Source organism: Vombatus ursinus, unplaced genomic scaffold, assembly GCF_900497805.2.
Source record: "Vombatus ursinus unplaced genomic scaffold, bare-nosed wombat genome assembly UNPS02014786.1, whole genome shotgun sequence".
Classification (NCBI taxonomy): domain Eukaryota; kingdom Metazoa; phylum Chordata; class Mammalia; order Diprotodontia; family Vombatidae; genus Vombatus; species Vombatus ursinus.
The window spans coordinates 19,367,797-19,392,358 of NW_020954564.1; the positions used below are offsets into that span (position 1 = coordinate 19,367,797).

The following is a 24,562-nucleotide window of genomic DNA, read 5'->3' on the forward strand; positions in this document are numbered from 1 at the left end:
CAGTGTGAATAGTGCTAATATGCAATTTTATATGATAGGTATATCTTGGAGTTGCAAAACAAAACAGGATATGAGTAAATAGGACAGGGAAATAATGGTAATATTTAACCATCAGCACTCTGGAAATATATGTATATTATATATATGTGTACATACACATATATAATATGTATATATGGATATGTATATATAAGCTTTTAAGTTTGATCTGCATTATTAACATTTACTCCATCACTTCTTTAAGACAATCAACAAAACAATAAATTAAGCCCTGATTTGTGTCATTTGCCAAAATCCTAGGTATAAATGCTAACATTGAAAATTTAACAATCAGGTCTCATGAGCCAGTTTGAGCTGGCTTTAGTATATCTATGACACAGAAGGAAGGACATTACCAATCACAGGTAACAAAGAAGGAAGGCCTCATTAAGAAAGTAATATTTGAGTTGATATTTAAAGGGTAGGTTGGGCTTCAATAGCCAAAGGCAGAGGATAGGGAAAATACATCACTACCTACTAGTTTCCCATTGGTGTTCTATGGATCAAGACATTTGGACACCTTGCCTGTGCAGCTTCAAATGGAATAGACAGACCCAAAGGGATACATGCACAATGTCCTCTATTCATACCTCACCACAAATAAGAAGTGCCATTGAACACACAGATAGAAACAAAAGAAAATTAACCAAAAGACACAAATTGCCATGGTTATTTTTCCATTTTGTTCTAATGAACCATTCCCTGATCTTTTTTTCTACTCCTTCGAATTTTCTGACTGCCTGACAGGAGGAATATGTTTAGGTACCAGTAATATCTCTTCCTCTGCACTATGCTATGCTACCCTTCAATATATAAGATCTACATCCCAGAATATTGTCTAACACTTTGAATGGTACAACAACAAAATGGCTTCTTTGTGAGAGAGTGAACTATTTATCATTGTAAACGTTCCCTGAACACTGATCAGGGCATCTGTTAATGGAGGCTAAACTAGATAACTTCCCAACACTATAATTCTGTATGTTATATTCCCACTTTGAGCATATGTTGACTCCTTGCCAAAGGAGTAGAAAGACAGAACATATCCAGCCAAACCTGGGTGATAGAATTCCTCCTCCTAGAACTTTCTGGTGACCCTCAGGCTCAGTTGCTATTCTTGGATTATTCTTGGGGTCTATGACCCAAATCTCTAGGAAACCTCATGTCAACTAAGGGTCTTTGTGAAAGGTCAGAAGTAACAGTTGGATTGGAAGCAGTCAAATGTTAAAATAAATTGGACATGTCACACAGCAAGTATCATAAACAATAGATTAATATAGTGGAATGACTAACAATGATGCCAATTTTAACAGGAAACAGAATCTGATATAGAAGGAGTTGTCTTCCCCAGACAACACTCAGATATTATTAGACTTCCTAGAATATGACTAGTGGTCTCTCTACATGGCCACTCCAACCTCTCCCCATGCAAGTTAGATTTTGTTTCCCAATAAAGAAAACTCAGGCAGGAGGTACCACTCGTACCCAAATAGGAAGTTCTTCCATATGGTTGAACACCTTTCTAATTTCATATAGGGGTCCAAAGGTGTTAAGTGATTTGCCTAAGGTCCCCTGCTGTTCATGCTGTCCTTTGATACTAGCAAAGAGGAGAGTTTCTCTGAGTATGGTGAAAGCCTAAACTCAGTGCTAAGTCCTAATGTAGGATTGTGGATCATTGGAGAGATCACTATCTATCAGTGCTTAAGGTTTCCCTTGAGAGTATCTCATTTTTCCTCACAATGTACTGATTGAACTAATAATTCTTTGCCTTACGTTGTTGCTACTCATTGCTTCCTTGAGAAAAAACAAGGTAGATATGTGTGTGTGCGTGTGTGTGTGTGTGTGTGTGTGTGTGCACATATGTGTATAACAGGATTTAGTCAAATGGCTAAATCTGAATTTCTGATATTTGTTGAGAAATCACCAGCACAATCAGGGAATGAGATTGACCTAGTTCAACAGTCATTCAAGTGAAAATAACCTAAAAAGGTTTTAGTTGACTATACGCTCAATATGAGTCTAGTATGATAAAGATATGGACAGCAAAAAAGTTAATTCAATATTTGATCATTTTAGCCTAAAAGCAGTGGACATTCTGATGATCAGACCACACATGAAGGATTATACTCAGTTTTGACCCCATATTTTGAGTGGAACATTAACAAAAAACAAGTGTATGTATAGAAAGGTGAACAGAAATGGGAAGGGTCTATCTTATTTATAAAGGGAAAAGATAAGGTGATATTTAGCCAGGAACAGAGAGGTTTAGAAGTATATGAGATATGTCTACAAATTTTTAAGCCTTTTTCTATGGCAGAGGAAGAGATTTTATTCTATGTAGAGCCAAAGAACAAAAGTAACATCAACAGTAGGAAATTATAGAGTGAGAGATTTCATTTCATTATATGAAAACATTTTTTAAGAATTAGAGATGTACAACAATGGAATCACTTCTTCATTGGATGGTACACTAAATATCACTAAAAGTATTCAATGGACACTAATCAGATGGTTGGGTGGAAGATTGTAAGTAGGTAACATCTAACAATATTAGATCATATAATTCTACAGGATATATCCCCACATCAACTACCCGTTGGGTCCTTTCTAAAGAAACAGAAAGAACATGAGCCAGGCCAACCAGACTTGGGTGACAGAATTTCTCCTCCTGGGTCTCTCTGATGACCCTCAAACTCAGGTGCTACTCTTTGTATTGTTCCTGACAGTCTATGTGGCTACTGTGCTTGGGAGCTTACTCCTCATCTGCCTGGTTCTGACTGACTCACAACTCCATACACCCATGTACTTTTTTCTGGCCAACTTGTCTATGGCTGACCTTTTCTTCTCAACTAACATAGTTCCCCAAGCTATAGTTCACATGCTGACCAGAAGGAAAGTCATTTCTTTTATGGGATGTGCAACTCAGATTTTTCTCTTCCTCATTTTTGGATCTACACAGTGTGATCTGTTAGCTGTGATGTCCTATGACCGGTACTTGGCAATCTGTGACCCCATGCACTACCCAAGCATCATGACATGGAAGGTATGTGGTCACTTGGCCTTGGGATGCTGGGTCAGTGGACTGGTAGCATCCTTGGTGGACACTACATTTACATTACAACTCCCCTACCAAGGAGACAATAAGATTGCTCATTTCTTTTGTGAGGCCCCAGCCCTCCTACCTTTGGCATCTGCAGACACTCACCAAGCAGAGACAGCCATTTTCCTCATGGGTGTGGTGATTCTTCTTGCACCTGTGTCCTTTATCCTGGCGTCCTATGGCTCTATTATAGTGACTGTCATCAGGATGAAGACGACTTCAGGGAGACTCAAGGCATTCTCCACTTGTGGCTCCCACCTCCTTGTGGTCATCCTTTTTTATGGAACAGGAATAATTTCCTACATGATACCTAAGTCCTCCAAGAATCAAGGGAAGCTAGTGTCTGTGTTCTATGCAGTGATAAACCCTATGCTTAACCCCCTTATCTACAGCCTGAGGAACAAGGATGTGAAGAGGGCACTTAGGAATGCAGTCAACAGGGGGAAACTCCATAGAACTTGAGCCTCAAAATATATTTACATTTGGCTACATCTCTTACCTCCAAGACTTGCTGTATGCCTCTCTGGGAAGAAAAGGCCTTTCCCTCATGACTGGTGGTATAAAACATATGTTTATATCGTTCTCTAATAATATATAGAATATTTATGTATTATACACCCCTAATATGGATTCATTTGGAGGAAGATGTGTGGGATGATGCTTCTATTATTCTGGAGATTTGGGTGGGATTATGCCAATATGGAGGATTCAAAGCAGAGTCTTATTGTGAAGTCATTACAGCTCCTAGAAATTCTGTACATGACTTTGGAAAACAGAGCCATGTGAGGTATAAGAATCCTTGGGCATAGGAGATGCAGGCCTTTGGGAAACTAGTGGGGAGAGTCACATAAGGGCATTCTCACTGTCTATATATCTAGATAGATATAGGTGGCAAGAATGCATGCGTGTGTGTGTGTGTGTGTGTGTGTGTTTAGAGAGAGAGGGAGAGAGATTACCATCTACCAATAAAATCACAAATGTCTATATGCATATATATGCATATACATATATATACAGTTGTGAGATGGTAATCTCATTGAAGAAACTCTACCAATGAAGATAAGCAACTATCCTAAGATACAATTTCTTAGAAAATAAGTTGTCTGGGAACCTGAGCGGTTAAGTGACTTGCCCAGAGTCAAATGACAGTATACAGCAGGGTATATACCAGTCTTCCTGACTGCAAGAGCTTCTCCATTATGTAGTACCACTTCTTCTAATTTGATCTCGGACTACCATTAATACAAATAAAGTGTTCAAAATAGTAACAGTACACCTTGTATTCTGTGTTCTGTCCTGAATGTAACCATTGAAGAACATTACTAATAGGGAGGATGTCCAGAGATGAGTGACAGGTCATGAGAGAACTTGAAAACTTGGCACATAAAGATTAGTTCAAAATAATCACAGTATCTCAAAATTGGAAGAGATCTCAAAGGTCTTCTGATTCAATAGGTAGCTAAAAGGGAATGCCCTATAAATCATCCTTCAGAAGCTGTTAACCACTATGTGAAAACCACTAGTGAGAGTGCCCCACCTCCTAAAACAATATATTCAATTTCCAGACAGCTCCAGTTATTAGGAATTTCAGGAATTTTTTTCTTACATTCGAGTCAAGTCAAGTAAACATGCATTTATCAAGCTATTACAATGTGCCAGGCACTGTACTAAGTACTAGGGATACAAAAAAATTAAAATAAAAAACCATACCTGCTTGCAAAGAGCCTATAGTATAAAGAGGGGAGGACAATATACAGAGAACTATGGTTAGTAGAACTAATGCTATGTAGGAACTATGTTGCTCTATGAGCCTAATGTTCCTCTTCTCCCTAGAGACTGATATAGTGTAAAGTGTAAGCTCACAGCTCACATGGCAAGTAGCCCACCAAACTCTAACTGAAAGGAGATTAAAATGTAATTGGATGTTTAACAAAATAAATAAAAATACAACGTAATGTAAATTTGTGTTTTTCTAAGTCAATATACACCCAGAGGAGTCCATTTCTATTTGAGCTTGACACCACAGGTATAAAAGGGATTACACTGCCCAGGTGGTGGAGGGAATGTTTCTATATTTGTTCTTGCTCTATCTTTGAAGTAAATTTTCCTTAGTAAATGCTAACTTGACTATTAAGCAGTTAAATGGAACTGAGATGATTGGGGCTTGAACCACCAGTAGAGATGATAGACTCATCCCCACCCCTCTAAGGAAAACAGAGACCCCTGGGGAAGAGGGAAAATATAACACACCCAGCCTTCAGGCAGTGGGAGATAGAGTAATTACAGTTATACTATTATAATATAGCAGTTCCTATATAGCATTTGTCCCAACAGCTATGTCCTGGTGATGCCACATCTGCAATATTGTGTTAATATTGAGCTTGACCTTTTAAGAAGGATATTAATAAGTGTGTCCAGTGGAGGGAATCTAAAATGGGGAGGGGACTTGAATCCATGCTATAGAAGGAACTGGGAACATTTAACCTGGAGAAAAGATAATGGGAACAGGAGGGTGGTAGGGAAGGAGAGACATGATAGCTGTCTTTAGTTACTAACAGACTGCCACGTGGAAGAAAGATTAGTTTTGATGTACTTGGATCCTGAGAGTAGAACCAAAAGTAACAGGTGGAAATTTCAAACTTATACTTCATGTCAAAAGTAACTTCCTAATGATTAAAACTTTGCAAATGTGAAATGGGCTTCCTTAAGAAGTAGCAGCTTCTCTTTCATTAGAGGTCTTCAAACAAAGGCTGGGTGATTATGTTGGTGGTATGCTTTACAGGATAGTTGTCATAAAGCATGGGTTGGATTGGAAGGCCTTTGAATTCTATTCGAATTCTTAGATATGGCATGCCTATTAACATGTCCAAAATGGAACTCTACCTAGCTTGCCTCTTAATATCGGTTTTTGAAATCTGTGACTCCTACACATTAGGCCACATCCAATAATAACAGCTAATATTTATGTTGTTTTAAAGATTTACAAAGGACTGTCTTCACAACAACCTTATAAGTTAAGTAGTAAAGGTATATTATCTCCATTTTGCAGTTGTGGAAACAGAGATATTAAGTAGCAATGAGAAATAAAGCTGGAAAGTTAATTTGGAGTTAGATTGTGTGGCAGGCCAGGCTGAATATACATTTGTCTGAGAAGACACTCAGAGCTTTTGAGCAGGGGAGTAATATGGACAGGCCAATGCATTTAAAAGATTATTTTCCCATTCATGTGAAGGATGAGTTGGAGAGAGGAGTAGCTGAAAGCAGGGCGATCAAATGGGAGGCTATTAAAGTAGTACAATAAGAGTAAGGAGAGCTTGCACTAGAATTTTGGTAGTATGAATAGAGAGAAGATGATGATGTAAGAGATTTTTTCAAAGTGTAATTAACTGGACTTGGCAACAGATTTGGATGAGAAAAGAGAAGAAAAAAGAAGAGCCAAAGACTACTGTTATAAACATGGATGACTGAGATGATGCTCCTTAACAGAAACAGAGGAGTTGAAAGCAGCAATGGATTTAGAAGGCAAGAAAGTGAGATATGAGGACAGTGAGGAATGAAGATTGATAGGAAAGCAATTTTCTCTGTGCCTTCCTGGAAAACAGGCAAAGCTGTGTTTGTTAATGTTTAACAACCAGTTCTCTGGAGGAAAAATGTACACACAATACACTTCTAAGTTTAATTTGCATTATTAGGAGGCAGAGCCAAGATGGTAGAGAAAAGCCGGGAAGCTTCATGAGTTCTCCCTAGTTTCCCTCGGAGACAAAGTTAAGGCAAGCCTCTAAACGAATTCTGGAGTGACAGAATCCACAAAAAAAGTCAGAGTGAAACAATTTTTGAGCCCAAGATAACTTAGAAAGACTTCAGAAAAGATCTATCTTTTGGGTAAAAGGGGAGCACAGCCCAGAACAGGCAGTGTCCAGGCAAGCCAGCAGGAGGCTCTTAGCCACCGATGAGCAACCCAGGCCTCATAGCCCTGGCTCAACGAACAGGCAGCACAGCAGGCCATCTGTGAGGACTCAAGCCCCAGTGCAGCAGGCAAACTTCTAGCCCTGGAACCCCTGGCACAATAGGGGAATCTAGGCTGGGCCACCCCAATGTATTGGGAAAGCTGCCAGCCCTGGAGGCCCCATACAAAAAGCCAGTCACCATCTCTGGGCCCTAACACAAGAAGCTTGGGACAGTGCCCTCTGTACCTAGGAGCAGAGATCAACTTTAAAAGACATGAAATAGGCTAGAATATGAGAGGTAAAAAAAAGCCCTGACCATAAAAAGCTATTATGGTGACAGGGAAGAGTAAAACACAGACTCAGAAGACGACAACAAGAGAGGATTCTGAGAAGATGGTGGAGTAGGCCAGAAAACTCCAAGCTCTCAAGATTTTCCCCCACAAAAGAGATAAAATTGTGCCTCAGGCCAAACATAAAGCAGTAAAAATAAATAAGAGTAGGGGCACAACAGGTATCCTCCTGGGACAATAGAAGAAGATCTGAAGAAAAATCCCAGGATGAAGTTTGGCCTGTGTGAAGAGTGAACATCTCCAGGCTAGGCCCTAGCTCCCTTAAACAACAAGTGGCAAGCCTTGGAATTAACTGGGTTGGAAGGCTGCCTCTGCCCCAGCCACAGGAACTTTTACCCGGGATAGTGAGGGGACTTCGGCATCTCAGCTGGGGAAGATGCAGGGAACCTCTGCTCACAAGGAAAGCCAGATTCAGTTGTGCTGCAGAGATGCAGCCAGAGGGTAAAACAGAAGCATTAGAGTGGGGACGCCACTGGCTGTGAGCACTTACAGGAGGCTGGAGGACTTGGTTCAAGTTCCAGGCCAAAGAGGAGAACTGAAGATCTGAGGCCAGAGGTACCATCCACCATCCTCCAGGAATAGAAGTGAATACAAAAATTAAGCTACTACTACAAAAAACAATGCGCCAGCAAAGGAGAAAGAATCCAATCATAGAGAATTTCTATGGGACTAGAGAAAACAAGGTTCATCTTCAGAGGAGGATACTGAAGCAAAGAAATCATTTTCTACCCCAAACAGTAACGTCAAATGGTCACCTGCCCAAAAAGAATTCATAGAAGAACTTTAAAAGTCAAATGCAAGAGATTGAGGAAAAACTGAAAAAAAAAGAACAATCCAAGTAAAACAAGAAGATTATGAAAAGAAAGTCAACCAATTAGAAAAAGGAAATCCAGAATCTTAAGGAAGGAAACAACTTTTTGAATATTGGAATTGGGCAAGGGGAAGCCACCAGAGTTATAAGAGATGAAGAAATAATTAAACAGAATAGAAACAATGAAAAAATAGAAGAGAAAATGAAATGTAAGAAAAATGACTGATCTGGAGAACAGAGCAAGAAGAGAAAACATAAGAATAATCAGGCTACCTGAAAGCTATGATAAAAAAAAAGAATCTTGATACAATAATACAAGAAATGTTTAAAGAAAATTGTCCTGAAGCATTAGAACAAGAGGGAAAAGTAGAAATAGAAAAAAACCATCAATTGCCACTTGAAAGAGACCCCATGATGAAAACCACAGGAATATTACAGCCAAATTTCAAAAACCCCAGCTCAAGGATAAAATATCAAGAGCAACAAGAAAAAAATATAAATATGCTCACAATTTAAATATGAATAACACAAGACCTAGGAAAGGCAACACTAAAAGACCACAGGTCTTGTAACACTATATATCAAAGAGCAAAAGAATTGGGCTTCTGGCTGAAAATATCATGCCCAGCAAAGCTAAACATAATCCTGAATGAAAAAAAAGGACATTTAATGAACTGTCAGACTTTCAGAACTTTGTTTAAAAAAACTCTAAACTTAATAGAATATTTGACATACAAGAGCCAAGAAGAATATAAGATACATACCAAACACTAATTACAAGGGACTCACTATGGACCAACTGTTTACTTTTTATGTAAGTAAAATATAAAATGTATGTCTAAGATTGTTATTTGTAATTGGGTATTTCATAAGAAAGATTGGGGTAGACCTGAGTATGATATGATTTTAAAAAGTAAAACCATTTAGGAATGGCTAAAAAGAGTAATTATCTTCTACAAATGAGGTGCAAGAGGAAGAACTGACACAAAGGAATTAGATGGGGGAGGAGGGCTGTTAGTTTTGGAAACCTACTTTCATCAGGAATGGGTTCAAGAGGAACATATATGTATGTGTGTGTGTGTATGTGTGTGTGCATGTGTGTATGTGTGTGTGTATGAGTATAAAAGTCTTCTAAATTCAGAAAGACATAAAACTTTAAGAGGATAGGAAGGGGAAGAGTGTAAGAAAGGCATCTCTAGAGGGCAGGGTGAGGGAATAAGTTAAAGGGGGGTATAGAAGGTTGTTTAGATAAATGGGAATGGGAGGATAAGAGAGGAATCCTTGGAGGGGTGCTAATTTAAGTAATAGGAGGGAAAGGTACCAGATAGAACTAAAGTAGAGGAATCAGGAGGGATAGGAAATAAGAGATATGCACAAACATAAAAACAAAGATCAAGAGTAGAATTTGTTAGGGAAAATGTATGTCTATGTATGTATGTATATATATATTTATGTGTATATGTGTATTTATATATCTATATCTATACATAAATAGATCCATGCTTAATTGTAGTCTTCTAGAGGAGGGAGAATGGGGGGGAGAACAAAGTAAAAAGTGAACAGCAGGGAACAAAAAAAAACTTACAAGGAAGCAAAGAAAAGATGGACAGCTCTCAATACAACATGTAGTATTTATTATATAGGCTTTCTTGAAATGGAAATTTATTGCCATACATTTTGAATCCTCTTATGTTCTGCTATACATATGATGTTTTTTTCTTTTCTTATTTTGTATTTAAGTTCCAATATTTAAGTTTATAATATGTTTCTTTTTCTTTTCTCTATTGTGTATTTAAGGGTTGCTTTTTTTAAAGAAAAAAGAAAGAAGAGGACAACAATGTCAAAATGCCTACATGAAAAGCTCCAAAGAGGAATACTAATTGATCTCAAGTTCAAAAAGTCCTCTTGAAAGAGCTCCAAAAGCATTTCAAAAATCAAATAAAAGAGGTGGAAGAAAAATTGGGGAAAGAAATGAGAGTTACGCAAAAGAATCATGAAAAAAGACTTAACAACTTGGAAAAGGAAGCATAAAAAATGACTGAAGAAAACAATTCCTTAAAAGAATGCAATTGGCCAAATGGGGAAAAAATCCACTGAAGAAAACAATTTCTTAAACAGCATAATTGGCCAAATGGAAAAGGAGGTGCAAAAACTAATTGAAGAAAATAATTCCTTAAATATTAGAATTAGGCAAGCAGAAGCTAATGACTTGATGAGACATCAAGAATCAGTAAAACAAAATCAAAAGAATGAAAAGATAGAAAAAAATACAAAATTCCTCTTTGGAAAAAGAACTGACCTGGAAAATAGATCCAGGAGATATAATTTAAGAATCATTGGACTTACCTGAAAGCCATGATTAAAAAAATGCCTGGCCAGTATCTTTCAAGAAATTATCAAGGAAAACTGTCCTCATGTCCTAGAACCAGAGGGTAAAATAATATTTGAAAGAATCCACTGATCACCACCTGGAAGAGATCTCAAAATGAAAACTCTGAGAAATATAGTAGTCAAATTCCAGACTATCAGGTCAAGGAGAAAACACTGCAACAGCCAGAAATAGACAATTCAAATATCAAGAAGCCACAGTCAGGATTATAGAGGACTTACCAGCTTCTACATTAAAGGATCAGAGGGCTTGGAATATGATATTCTGGAAGGCAAAGGAGCTTAGATTGCTACCAAGAATCAACTACCCAGCAAAACTGAGCATAATCTTTCAGGGGAAAAATAGACATTCAATGAAATAGGAGACTTTCAAAACTTTCCTGATGAAAAGCCCAGAGCTAGAGCTGAGCCAGAGGCTGGGAGTGGGCTTAGTCCAGCCTGCTGTGGTTTAGCATGCAGACATTAGGTTGGAAGCTCTTGCTTGTTACTCCCCACCATGCTCAGCTGGCAGCATGCCACAAGCTGAATTTGACCAAGCTGCAGAAGAAGTGAAAAACCTGAAGTCCAGACCAGATGACCAGGAGATGTTGTTTATCTATAGCCACTACAAACAAGTCACAGTTGGAGATGAAAATACAGATCATCCAGTTATGATGGGCTTCAAAGGCAAGGATAAGTGGGATGTCTGAAACTCTTTGAAAGGGAAATCCACAGAAAATTCCATGAAAGCTTATATTGCAAAAGTGGAAGAACTGAAAGGAAAATATAGAATATAAAAGAAACTGGATTCAGACATCAGCCATGCACTCAGAAGCTAAATTAAAATAATGCTTTGATTTCTTAATCCCATGATCAAAGTCAAACCCATGTAAATAATGTGCAGCAATTAGAGTTGGCATTCCTACTCTAGGTCCATCATGTTACTTAATTGTTGGATTGGAGAGCAAAGCAGTTATTAATCTTGGCTCACTAGCTTTCTTTAATATGTAAATCAATAAAGTGCATTTGTTACTTTAAAAAAAAAAAGAAAAGACCAGAGCTGTACAGAAAATTCCATCTTCAAATACAAGACTCAAGAGAAGCATAAAAAGGTAAACCAGAAAGAAAAAAATATGTCATTCAACAAGGTTAAAGTGTTTTCATGTCTACACGGGAAGATGATACTTGTAAGTCTTAAGAACTGTATCTCAATTAGAGCAGTTAAAAAGAATATACATAGACAGAAGGTGTGGGCATAAGTTGATTTTGATACTATGATATAAAAAATAAGGGGTAAAAAAAGATTGTACAGGGAGAAGAGGAAAGGGGGAGGCAGAATGGAGTAATTATATCACATGAAAAGGCATGAAAGACAGTGGAGGGGAAAAATGGAGGGGGTAATCATTGTTTGAACCTTACTTTCACTGGATTTGGCTCAAAGAGGGAATAACATACACAATTGGCTAAGTATAGAAATCTATCTTAGCCTATAGGGAAGTAGGAGGGGAAGAAGAAAAGAAAAGGGTGAGGGTCTAATAGAAGGAAGGGCAGATTGAAGGAGAGTAGTCAGAAACAAAGCAGTGGTGAGGAGGGACAGAGTGAAAGGAGAGAAAGAGAAAAAAAGTATCAACAGGGGTAAAATAGAATGGAGGGAAATACACACAGTTAGTAATCATAACTGTGGATTTGAATGGAATGAACTTTCTCATAAAATCAAGGCAGATAGCAGAGTGGATAAAAAACCAGAATCTTACAATATGCTGTTTACAAAAAACATATTTGAAGCAGAGATATACACACAGAGTAAAGGTAGAAGGCTGGGGCAGAATATGTTATGCTTCAGCTGAAGGGAAAAAAAAAGCAGGGGTACTGATCATGATCTCAGACAAAGCAAAAACAAAATAGAGCTAATTAAAAGAAACAAGGAAGCAAACTACAATTGGCTGAAAGGTACCATAAACAATGAAGTGATATCAATACTAAACAAATATGCACCAAATGGTATAGCATACAAATTTCTAAAGAAGTTAAAGGAGTTATAGGAGGAAATAAACAGTAAAACTATACTAGTGGGGGCCTCAACTTCCCCCTCTCAGAACTAGATAAATCTAACCACAAAATAAACAAGAAACAGAGGAGGTGAATAAAATTTTAGAAAAGTTGGATATGATAAACTTCTGGAGAAAATTGAATGGGGATAGAAATGAATGTACTTTTCTCAATGGTACTTGGCACCTATACAAAAATTGACCATGTATTAGGGCATAAAAACCTCATAATCAAATGCAGAAAGGCAGAAATAGTAAATGCATCCTTTTCAGATCATGATGCAATAAAAATTACATGTTGTAAAGGGCCATGGAAAGATAGATTAAAAATAAATTGGAAACTAAATAATATAATCCTAAAGAATGGGTCAAACAATAGATCATAGAAACAATAATGTCATCAAAGAGAATGACAATAATGAAACAATATACCCAATTTATGGGGTGCAACCAAAGCAGTACCTAGGGGAAATTTTATATTTCTAAATACTTACATCAATAAAATATAGAAAGAACAGATAAATTAATTGGGAATGCAACTTAAAAATAGAAAAAGACAAAATTAAAAATATTCAATTAAACACCAAATTAAAAATCCTGAAAATCAAAGTAGAGATTAATAAAACTGAAAGTAAGAAAACTATTGAACTAATAAATAAAACTAAGAGCTGGTTTTATGGAAAAAACAGATAAAGTAGATTAACCTTTGGGTAATTTGATTAAAAAAAAAAGAAAACTAAATTACCAGCATCAAAAATGGAAAGGGCAAATTCACCACCAATGAAGAAGAAATTAAAGCAATAATTAAGAGCTATTTTCCCCGACTGTATGCCAATACATCTTTCAGTCTAAGTGAAATGGAGGAATGTGTACAAAAATTTAAATTGCCCAGAATAACAGAAAAAGAAATAAAATAAATAACCTCATTTTAGAAAAAGAAATTGAACAAGCCATCAATGAGCTCCCTAAGAAAAAATCTCTGGGGCCAGATGGATTTACAAGTGAATTTTACCAAACATTTAAAGAATAATTAATTCCAATACTATATAAACTATTTGGGAAAGTAGGCAAAGAAGTTTTACTAAATTCATTTTATGATACAAATAGGGTGCTAATGCCTAAACCAGGAAGAGCCAAAATAGAGAAAGAAAATTATTTACCAGTTTCCTTAATGAATATTGATGAAAAAATTTAAATGAAATATTAGCAAAGAGATTGTGGCAATTTATCATAAGGATAATACACTATGACCATGTGGAATTCCTTGCAAGAATGCAAGGCTGCTTCAATATTAGGAAAACTATCAGCATAATTGAACATATCAATACCAAAACCAACATAAATCATATAATTATCTCAATAGATGCAGAAAAATGGCAAAATACAGCACCCATTCCTATTGAAAACACTAGAGAGCACAGGAATAAATGAAGCTTTCCTTTAAATGGTAAGTAATATTTGTCTAAAATCATTAGCAAGCATTATATGTAATGAGGATAAGCTAAAAGCCTTCCCAATAAGATCAGGGGTGAAACAAGGATGTCCATTATCACCACTATTATTCAATATTATACTAGAAATTTTAGTTTTGGCAATAAGAGAAGAAAAAGAAATTGAAGGAACTAGAATAGGCAATGAGGAAACAAAACTATTACTCTTTGCAGATGATGTGATGGTATACTTACATAATCCTAGAGAATTAACTAAAAAACTACTTGAAACAATTAAAAATTTTAGCAATGTTGCAGAATATAAAATATACCCACATAAACTATCAGCATTTCTATAACCAACAAAGCCCAGCAGCAAGAGATAGAAAGAAAAATTCCATTTAAAATAACCATAGGCAATATAAAATATTTGGGAGTCTACCTGACAAGACAAACCCAGAAACTATATGAATACAATTATAAAACACTTTGCACACAAATAAAATCACATTTAAACAATGGGGAAGATATCAGTTGCTCATGGGTAGGCCAATCTAATATAATAAAAATGAGAATTTTACCTAAATTAATTTACTTATTCAGTGCCATACCAATCAAACTACCAAAATTATTTTATAGAGCTAGAAAAAATAATAACAACATTTAGCTGGAAAAATAAAAGGTCAAGAATATCAAGGAAATTAATGAAAAAAAATGCAAAGGAAGGTGGCCCAGTCATACCAGTTCTAAAACCGTATTATAAAGGAGCAATCAGCAAAATATTTGGTACTGGCTAAGAAACAGAGTGGTAGAATAGATTAGGGATGCAGGAAAGAGTAGTAAGTGATTATAATAATCTACTGTTTGATAAACTCATAGAGTCCAGCTTCTGGAATAAGAACTCACTATTTGACAAAAACTGCTAGGAAAACTGGAAAATGGTATGGCAGAAACTAGGCATAGACCAACATCTCACACTGTATACCAATATTAGGTATGTGATTTAGACATAAAGGGTGATACCATAAGCAAATTAGGAAGGCAAGGAATAGTTAACCTCTCAGATCTATGAAGAAGGGAAGAATTTATGACCAAACAAGAGATAGAAATTATTATTACCTTGTTAATTATTATGATAGACTCTTCCAGCTTCTTCCATCTGCCCCAAAGCAACTTCCTTTTGCCTGAAGCCTACCACTTCCTGCTCTGCTGCCTGATCTCCAATCTCAGGTGATAAAAAAGAGCCAGTTTTGTCTGACTACACCTTCCACCTCCTACTCTGTGTGCCCTGAAGGGAAGTCATAACAGGCAGAGCCAATTTCCATTTGTGTCAGCACAAGTAAACTTTCACCTCCCGCTGCCAGCTTGATTTTCCAAGTGAAATGAGAAAAAATTTTGGTGCAAATGGGATCAATCTTTCTTCTGACTTCAGGCCTTCCATTTCCTTCTACACCTGTCCCTTGAGAGAAAAGAGACAAAAATTGGAGGGAAACAGAAATTCCTTCTCTTGTTGTACATATTCAACTTACAATCTTCTGTTACGGCCTTTCCTGCCAAATCTCTAGCCTTCAGAAGAAAGAAGAGTAATGAAAGGGGGCATCTCATCTGACCACCTGATCATGTGTCTCCCAATCCATGCTCCGTTTTTTCCTCTAGCCTGATCCCCTTCTTCCTTTGGAAAGAGGAGTGACTACTTCCATTCAAGGAGAAACATTCTCACATTTGGTCATACTATAACACATTCCAGAGATTATGAACCTTTTTATGTCATCATCCAAACTCCATTCCCTATCCATTACCTCCCAATTTCTTATTCCCATCTTCTCAACACTCCCACCAAAAGTTCCAACAAAACACTACCCACCCTTTCCATTTTCCCCTCCAGAATACCTATTCCATAGGCATCAAAATTCCTTTCATCCTAAATCTTTTTCTCTCCCATTCCCTCCCTCTTCTGGATATTACTGAAACCTGGCTCCCCACAATGACACATCCTCTCTGGCCACCTTTTCCAATGCTGGCTGTAACTTCATTCATTCCCCTAAGCTCACTGGTCAAGGCAAGGAAGTTAGAGTACTTCTTGTTTGTTCCCCAATGCCACTTTAAGGTTCTCCCCCTACCTCTATCATTCAGTAATACTTCCACCTTTGAGGTTCATGCTATCTATCATTACCACCCAATCAAAATCTTGGTAGCTGTTGTCTACAAGCCTTCAAGTCACTCACCTTAATCCCTCAGTGAGTCTCAGTTTTTCTCTCCTCCCCAACTTCTGCAGAAGGGGATATATATATACTCACATACACACACATTTATATATACACACACATATATACATATATGTATGTGTTTATATGTAGTCTGAATACACATACACACACAGATTGTACCACTTCTATATTCAAGAATTCTGAAATCACCTTATAGGACTTTAATATATTGTCTTTCCCCTTCTCCTTTTGCCTTCCTTTACTAAACCTTGCTCTTCATCTCACCCATGATCTCCAATCCCTTGCCCTTTCAGTTCTTTTTTAGGCCATCATCCATGCATTTATCACTCTCCCCTCTTTTCCCTAGCTTGACCCTTTGGTCAAGCAAATCAACTCTACACTGTCCTTTCTTTAACCCCTAGTTCCCTTATATGACTGATATGCCATCCATACCTCACCCTTGAACCACTCTCATCTTCCATTGCCTTTGCTCCTACACACAAGCTACTGAAGGAAGGTAGAGAACAATCACACAACCATTCTGATTGAGTCTACAAATTTATTTTGCACATTAACTGGGCCCTCACTGATGCTGAGCAACCCTACTATACCATCCTTATCAATTCACTATTCTACTCTTTATAGAAGCTCTTCTAAATTTATTCATACCTTCTTCAACCTACCATAGAGCCCTCTTCCCCACCCTCTTAGATGAGAGCCTTGTCTCATATGTTCTGGAAAAAAATTGAGACAGTTCTCCATGATCTCCCTCTTTTCCACTCTTTTTTGTCTCATTGTTACTCATATGCCTTCTTTCATTATTTCCACTTTCACCCCTGTCTTACATAATGAGGTTGTCTTATTCTTTATCAAAGCTAACCCCATTACCTGCTGAAGTCATCCATTCCAATTCATCTCCTCCCACAGATTGCCTCCTTTTTTGTCCCCACTATCATTTATCTTCAATATCTCCCTGTCAACTGGCTCCTTTCTTATTGCCTACAAACATGTCTATGTCTGCCCTATCCTAAAACAAAAACAAAAACAAAAAAACCTCTTACTTGATCCTTTCATCCTCACTATCATCCTGTGTCTCTTCTGTCCTTTGTGACTAAACTCTTTGAAAAGACAATCTATACTAGATACTGTCATTTTCTGTCCTCTCACTCTCTTCTTAATCCCTTACAAGTCAGATTCTCACTTTAATATTCCACAAAAACTGCCCTCTCCAAAGTCACTAATGATCTTAGTCATCAAATTCAATGACCTTTTTCCATATTCTTCTTGACATTTCTGCAGCCTTTAACATTGTTTGACACTGTCCTCTTTGAAGTTCTCTTCCCTCTAGGTTTTCAGGACACCACTCTTTTCTGGTTCTTCTACCAATCATATTACTCCTTCTTAGTCTGCTATATCCTCATCCAGATTACACCCTCTAACTATAGGTGTATCACAGGTTCTGTTCTGGGCCCTCTTTTCTTCTCTCTATATATTATTTCACTTGGTGATCTCATCAGCTCCCATGGATTTAATTTCCATCTCTATGCTGATGTTTCTCAGATCTACTTATTTTACCAATCTCTCTGCTGACCTCCACTCTCCAAATGCCATTTGTACACCTCAAACTGTATGTCCAGTAGACACCTTAAACTCAGCATGTTCAAAACAAAACTCATTCTCTTTCCCCCACACACACACTTTCCTTACTATATACCTTCCCTATTACTGTAAAGGGCAACACTATCCTCCCAGTCCCTCAGGCTTGCAACATAGGAGTCACATGAGGACCCCTCACTATCTTTCACCCCCCCCCATCTAAAATCTGTTGCCAAGGCTTGTCAATTTCACCTTTCCAGCATCTCTCAAATATGCCTCCTTCTCTCCTCTGATACTGTCACCACTCTGGTACTAGTCCTTATCTCCTCACACCTACATAAAAATATATCATTAATGCTAAATATAAATAATTGTACATGAAAATGGTATAACATTTAAATTAATAAAGGAAAAATTAACAATATGACCAAAAAATCCAAAATAATGAGTAGGTTAAAGAACAAATCATACACTTAATAACCATGAAAAAATATAGTAATGGTGACAAAACATACCAAAAGGTGTGAAATATAGCTGAGATACTCTGCAGAGGAAAGATTATAGCTTTGATATTCTATTGTTTAGGATCTCTACTTCATATTCTGTTAATTTACATATTTTTATTTTGTAGGTAATACCAGTTCTGCTAGCATATAATTGTATATAATAAGTTCTGATAATTTTTATTTCTTCTCTGTTTTGAGTTCCTCTTATTTATTTTTTAAAATTTGAAATTTGATTTTCCATCTTTTTTATCTTATAATACAACAGAATCAAAAATTACATTAAGCTTCCCTAAAAGAACACCAAAGGGAAAAAACCTTAATCCAAATGATTTTTATGGACATTTAAAGAAAAGGTAATACTTACACTAAATAAATAGTTCTCAAAAATTGAAAAGGAAAAAATTATATGAAACTACTTTTATGGAATAAATACAGAAAGACAAAACATAAAAGAGTATTATAGACTAATATCATTAATGTATAAGGATTCAAAAATTAAATTACAACCTAGCAAAAAGATAATGGGAATATAATTGCAACAGGGCAATAACTATTGAGACTCTTTCCTGATTAGCATTGGGAAAGTGAGTGAAAGTATAAAGTGTATGCCATTCCAGGATCCCAGAGAACTGCTGTATATTGAGGAAGTTGATTATATTCAAAATACACTCTGGCAAGTTTGCCAAGGATGGCAAACTTTTGAAAAGGGAGGGAATCCAAAAGGGAAGTAGCCAATGGGAAGGCCCACTCCACAGGAACATGCACAGTGTGCTCAGCTTTATGTAATCACTCACATGGATGTTTGGTAAGCCTGCTTTTGGGTATGAATGATTTTTTTAATCATTACCCCACTATCTTCTTGAGAAGATTAAATTGATTCTGTATCATTTTTACCGATCCTATTTATAGTTAATTGATTTTGTCCTATGGTTCTTTGTCTCTGAACTTAGTCCAGAATCCAGCTGGCCTATAATGTGTTAAGTTTAGAAATCCAGTTCTCTTCTTACCTCATGGAATTCTGTTAACCTTTGGAGATTCAGCTTGTCATAAGGGAGTCAGGCCTAATACTTTTACATCACCAAGCTATCCTTCAAGGATTTCTGGTTTGCTGTCCAAAGAAGTCTGGGCCCTTATCTTTGACCTTACAGGTGGTTTCAAACAATGAACATTTTTTAGTCATAGGAGGGAGAGGAACGACTTGTTCCTAGCCCCTCATTTCCAACTTCCAACCAATCATGTTGTCCCCCTTGCCTCAGTTATGTAACCAATCATGTTGACCTCAACCCTGTGATGTCACCTACCCTGTTCTGTTCTTTGTTCTCTACTCCTCAAAACCTATAAAAAGGGAGCTATTCTTTGGCTCAGGATTTTTGGCTGACAACTGAGGCAGTCATTACCAACTGAGATAATAAAATGTTATCTTGCTTGGAGAACATTCCTTGGTTTACCTTCTTGTTAAATTTCACTTGTGACACTCTTCAGAGCATACTCAAAAGAAGGAAAACAAATAAATATCCTGTGTATATTCCCAGGAGAAGGCTCATCTTGGCCAGTTTCCCATTACACTGCCAAAAGATTTTTTTTTGTTATAAACAAGTCAGATTTATACAAGGGATGCAAAAAATGATTTGGCATTAGGAAAACAATTAACACGATACTCCAAAAAATACTCCAAAACTGCATTGTCATAAAAATTGATACAGAAAATCTTTTAAAAAGCATAATATATTTATGCTTAAAAATATTGCAAAGCAGTAGCATAGAAAGGACATGTGCTAATATGATAAATTAACTCTACAACAAAAAACTAGAATTGTTTGCAATGGGAAAATTCTAAATGTTTCCAAACAAAATGCAAAAGTTAAGCACATATTTAACTTTCCTTACTGTTACTAGATATTGGTATAGTTATGCTACTAAGAGCAGAAAGACAAAAGAAAAAAGCATTAAAGGCATAAACATAGTTAAAGAGGAGAAAAAACTTTCACTTTATAGGAGTTATGTAGAAAATATCACAGAATCAGTAAAAAAAATAAAAGGGACACTTAACTACCTAACAGTTATTTTATAGAAAATAATAAAAAATTTTAAGAGGAACAAAAGGTTTGAAACATTGAGGTAAAATGAATAGTATAGCCAGTGAAGAAATTTTTTTTTCTCTGAGGAATTACAAGAATAATGAGTGTAGCCTTAAGAAAGTTAAATATCATACCTTTTCCAGAATTAAAGATCGTATTAATTTGATTACTGAGTATTGACTAAACAAAATTCAAATAAGCTAGATTAGGGGTAAGATGTACCAAGATGTTCAGGGTAGATGGATATCAAGCTTGAACTTCTAAGAAAATTAAAATAATACCCATACTCATGTACATAAGCCCTGAGATCCTTTTCCTAACCAATAGTACTGGAGGCCACTTGTGTGAGATCTTGAGAGCTGACTTAAATTTTCAGTGTGAACATTTATACTTTGGAAATCATCAGGATTTGATTTATTGTTTTGTTGATTATCTAGATTTAATAAAATGTTGGATGAAAAGTTAATAATGTAGATTAACATAAAAGTGGTTCTAATCATTAAACATTTTCCAGTACACTGCTGCCTAACACTCACCCCTCAAGAGTAATATCAGTATTATCTGCTCTTTACTGATTGGAGGACTGGAAGAAAGAGCAAAGAACTCCTCCCAAAGCCTAGACTTAAAGATGACTCCCATCTCTTCATTTCCTACTCAGCTGCATTCCTTTGGAATGGATTCCATCATACCCCTAATAGGTACCTCCCTTCCCCCACCGCTTTTCAGCTTCCTTTTGTGTGTTGTCTTCCCACATTAGATTACAAGCTCCTACAGAGCAGGGATTGTCTTTCTCTTTTGTATTTGTATCCACAGCATTTAGAATAGTGTCTAGCACATAGCAGGTGCTTAACACATATTTATTGACTGACTGGTTGCCTTTATGTGTTCGGTCTCCTGAGCCCAGTTACTGTATCCCATCAAGGCTATAGAGGTAGCCCTGAGGAATTCATGGTGTCTTTCTATTGCTATGTAGTTTAATAATAGCCCCCCACCAGTGTATTTCTCACCATGGTTGCCAGTTGATTATCGGTCAGCTGTAATTAATTAGCTTTTAGACAAAAGTTTTTACTCCAGTAGTATAACAAGAACAAATGTTATAAAACATTGCCCCCCAATGTCTATGAAATGCAATCTCCCACCAATACATAGAGTACAAGAAAAACTGAGTTCAAGCTAAGAGAACATATACAGTAAAGGGATGACTCACAGTTCCAGGTTGCTAAAAGTTATTTTTTCTCCTTTGGGAGTTACTCAAGCAGTCCTCCTTAAACTTGTACAAACAGGTGCAGAGAAATGTGCATTGTACACCATATCAGCAACATTGTGTGATGATCAACTGTGAATGACTCAGCTCTTCTCAGCAACACAATGATGCAAGACAAGTACAAAGGACTCGTGAAGGAAAATGCTATCCACACCTAGATAAAGAACTGCTGGACTCTGAATGCAAATCAAAGCATACTTGTTTCACTTACTATATTCTTTTTTGTGTTTTTTTATTCCTTTTGATCTGTTTCTTCTTTCACAGCTGTGACTAATATGGAAATGTGTTTTACACAATAGCACATGTATAATCTGTATCAAATTGCCTACCATTTTCAGAATAGGGGAAGGGAGGGAGAAAAATGTGGAGCTCAACGTCTTATAAAAATGAATGCTAAAATTGTCCTGACACATAATTGGGAAAAAATCAAATACTATTTTTAATTTTTTTTAATAAAAGAAGTTCCCCTTAAGTATGATGTAGCTTTACTGGAATCCTTGTAAATCCACAAATTTGTATCCAGTATGTCCTTGGGTCTTAAAGCAATAACTGCAGCCACTTTTCAAGGCTGAATCTAGGATACCAATGGGAAGATGAGAAATTCTCCAAACCTCCCAAATTCATGAGATTCTCAATTGGTGAAGTTGGGACAAGGGGAAGGAGGAAGACCAAGGCCAAAATACTCTCCTTCTCTCCCAAAATGATACTTTCTCAGACGCAGCTCTCCCCTCTCTCCACTGACACACATGTCCAAATCTCTCTTGGACCCTAAATGGCTTAATAATTTATAGACGACCCCTAGTGGTTGGTCAAATTTCCTCAGTAAATCTGAACACTTCCTAAGCAAAATGGTTGCAAGTTCCTCCAAAGGTTCATCAGAGATCTAACTGATCAATGGCCTTTTCACATTTAGTTGGAATGCCTTCATTGATTTGATTCAATTGAGATGAGTTCCCACCTGGTTAAGGCACCAGGTTATTTACTTTAGGGGGGGATAGGATAATATGATTGATTTATTCAATTGACTCCCACCCTCACACAGGCATATATCCCCAAGCATTTTTTAAAAAGATATACACCAAAAATTCATAGCAGCCGTTTTCCTGGCACTTTAAATTATAGTGCATTACAGGGAGCAGAGCCAAGATGGCCAAGTAAAAGCAGTGACTTGCTTGAGCTTTCCACCAAACCTCTCCAAATACCTGTAAAAAAAATGGCTCTAAACAAGTTCTAGAGCAGCAGAACCCACAAAAATACAGAGTGAAACCAATTTCCAGCTCAAGACAACCTGGATAATTAATGGGAAAGGTATATTGCACCAGGCTGGAAGAGAAATACAGTTCAGCGTGGGTGCGCAGGCAAACACCAGGCCTCAGCAAATCTAGAGCAGGCCTCAAGGGACTAAATCATGGGTGGCTGTGGCAGTTTCCAGACTTCTCAACCCACAAATGCTAAAGACAACTTAAAAGGTCAGTAGGAAAAGCCTGTGACTATGGTGAGAGAGGAGCTTCGTCCATGCTCCAGTCCCGGGATAGCACTGGGGCGATGGCTCTTCTGGAGCTCTTGGCCCACAGACAGAGGGGGGATCAAGTGAGTGATCAGAGGGGGATTTCAGGGATCTCTTTGCTGGTGCTGAGACAGGATCCTCTTGCTTTGCCTGTGCTTGGATCTGGGTCACAGTTCTGGGTGGTGATCCTGGGGTGAGGAGGAGCACTGGCATGGTGGAGCTTGTGGTGGCAGTGGAGAGGGAATCCTCCTCACAGTTCCAAGGCAGAAAAGAGTGCTTATGGTCACTCACAGACCAGAGCACAGGCCAGGAAAGGAATAAAAATCTTGCCGTTGATCATACTCCCCTAAAAGAATTGAAAACTTACAGGTCCCTAGAAGTATCTCTGAAAACAGCTGCATAAAACACCTGAAGCTTAGGACAATAAATTCTCCACACTGGAAGCAGATCCCTACCTTAATAAAGAGTTTAAAAGTCAAATAATTGTCTGGGAACATGAGCAAACTGCACAAAAAAAAGTCAGACCATAGAATCTTTCTTTGGTGACAAAGAAGATCAAAACATACAACCAGAAGAAGAAAACAAAGTCAAAGCTCCTACATACAAAGCTTCCAAGAAAAATATGAATCAGTCCCAGGCCATGGAAGAGCTCAAAAAGGATTTTGAGAAGCAAGTAAGAGAAGTAGAGGAAAAACTGGGAAGAGAAATGAGAGTGATGCAAGAAAATCATGAAAAACTAGTCAACATCTTGCTAAAGGAGAACCAAAAAAAAAATGCTGAAGAAAATAACACCTTAAAAAATAGACTAGGGGCAGCTAGGTAGTGACACTTACTAGCTGTGTGACCCTGGGCAAGTCACTTAACCCCAATTGCCTAAAAACAAAAAATAGACTAACCCAAATGGCAAAAGAGGTCCAAAAAGCCAATGAGGAGAAGAATGCCTTAAAAAGCAGAATTGGTCAAATGGAAAAGGAAGTCCAAAAGCGCACTGAAGAAAATAAGTCCTTAAAAATTAGAATGAAGCAAATGGAAGCTAATGACTTTATGAGAAATCAAAACATTGCAAAACAAAATCAAAAGAAGGAAAAATAGAAAACAATGTGAAATATCTCATTGGAAAAACAACTGACCTGGAAAATAGATCCAGGAGAGAGAATTTAAAAATTATTGGACTACCTGAAAGCCATGATAAAAAAAAAGAGCCTAGACATCATCTTTCAAGAAATTATCAAGGGAAACTGCCCTGATATTCTAGAACCAGAGGGTAAAATAGAAATGGAAAGAATCCACCAATCACTTCCTGAAAGAGATC

At 37.1% G+C, this 24,562-nt stretch overlaps 1 protein-coding gene and 1 pseudogene across 1 annotated transcript; both read left to right on the forward strand.

Annotated features, from left to right (window-relative positions):
• Window positions 1–2,665: 2,665 nt before the first annotated feature.
• Window positions 2,666–3,601, forward strand: LOC114047206 (olfactory receptor 2D2-like). Its single transcript, XM_027868009.1, has one exon. The coding sequence runs from the start codon at window positions 2,666–2,668 to the stop codon at window positions 3,599–3,601; it is 936 nt and encodes a 311-aa protein (XP_027723810.1).
• Window positions 3,602–11,147: 7,546 nt separating this feature from the next.
• LOC114046861 lies at window positions 11,148–11,411 on the forward strand (annotated as a pseudogene).
• Window positions 11,412–24,562: the final 13,151 nt, after the last annotated feature.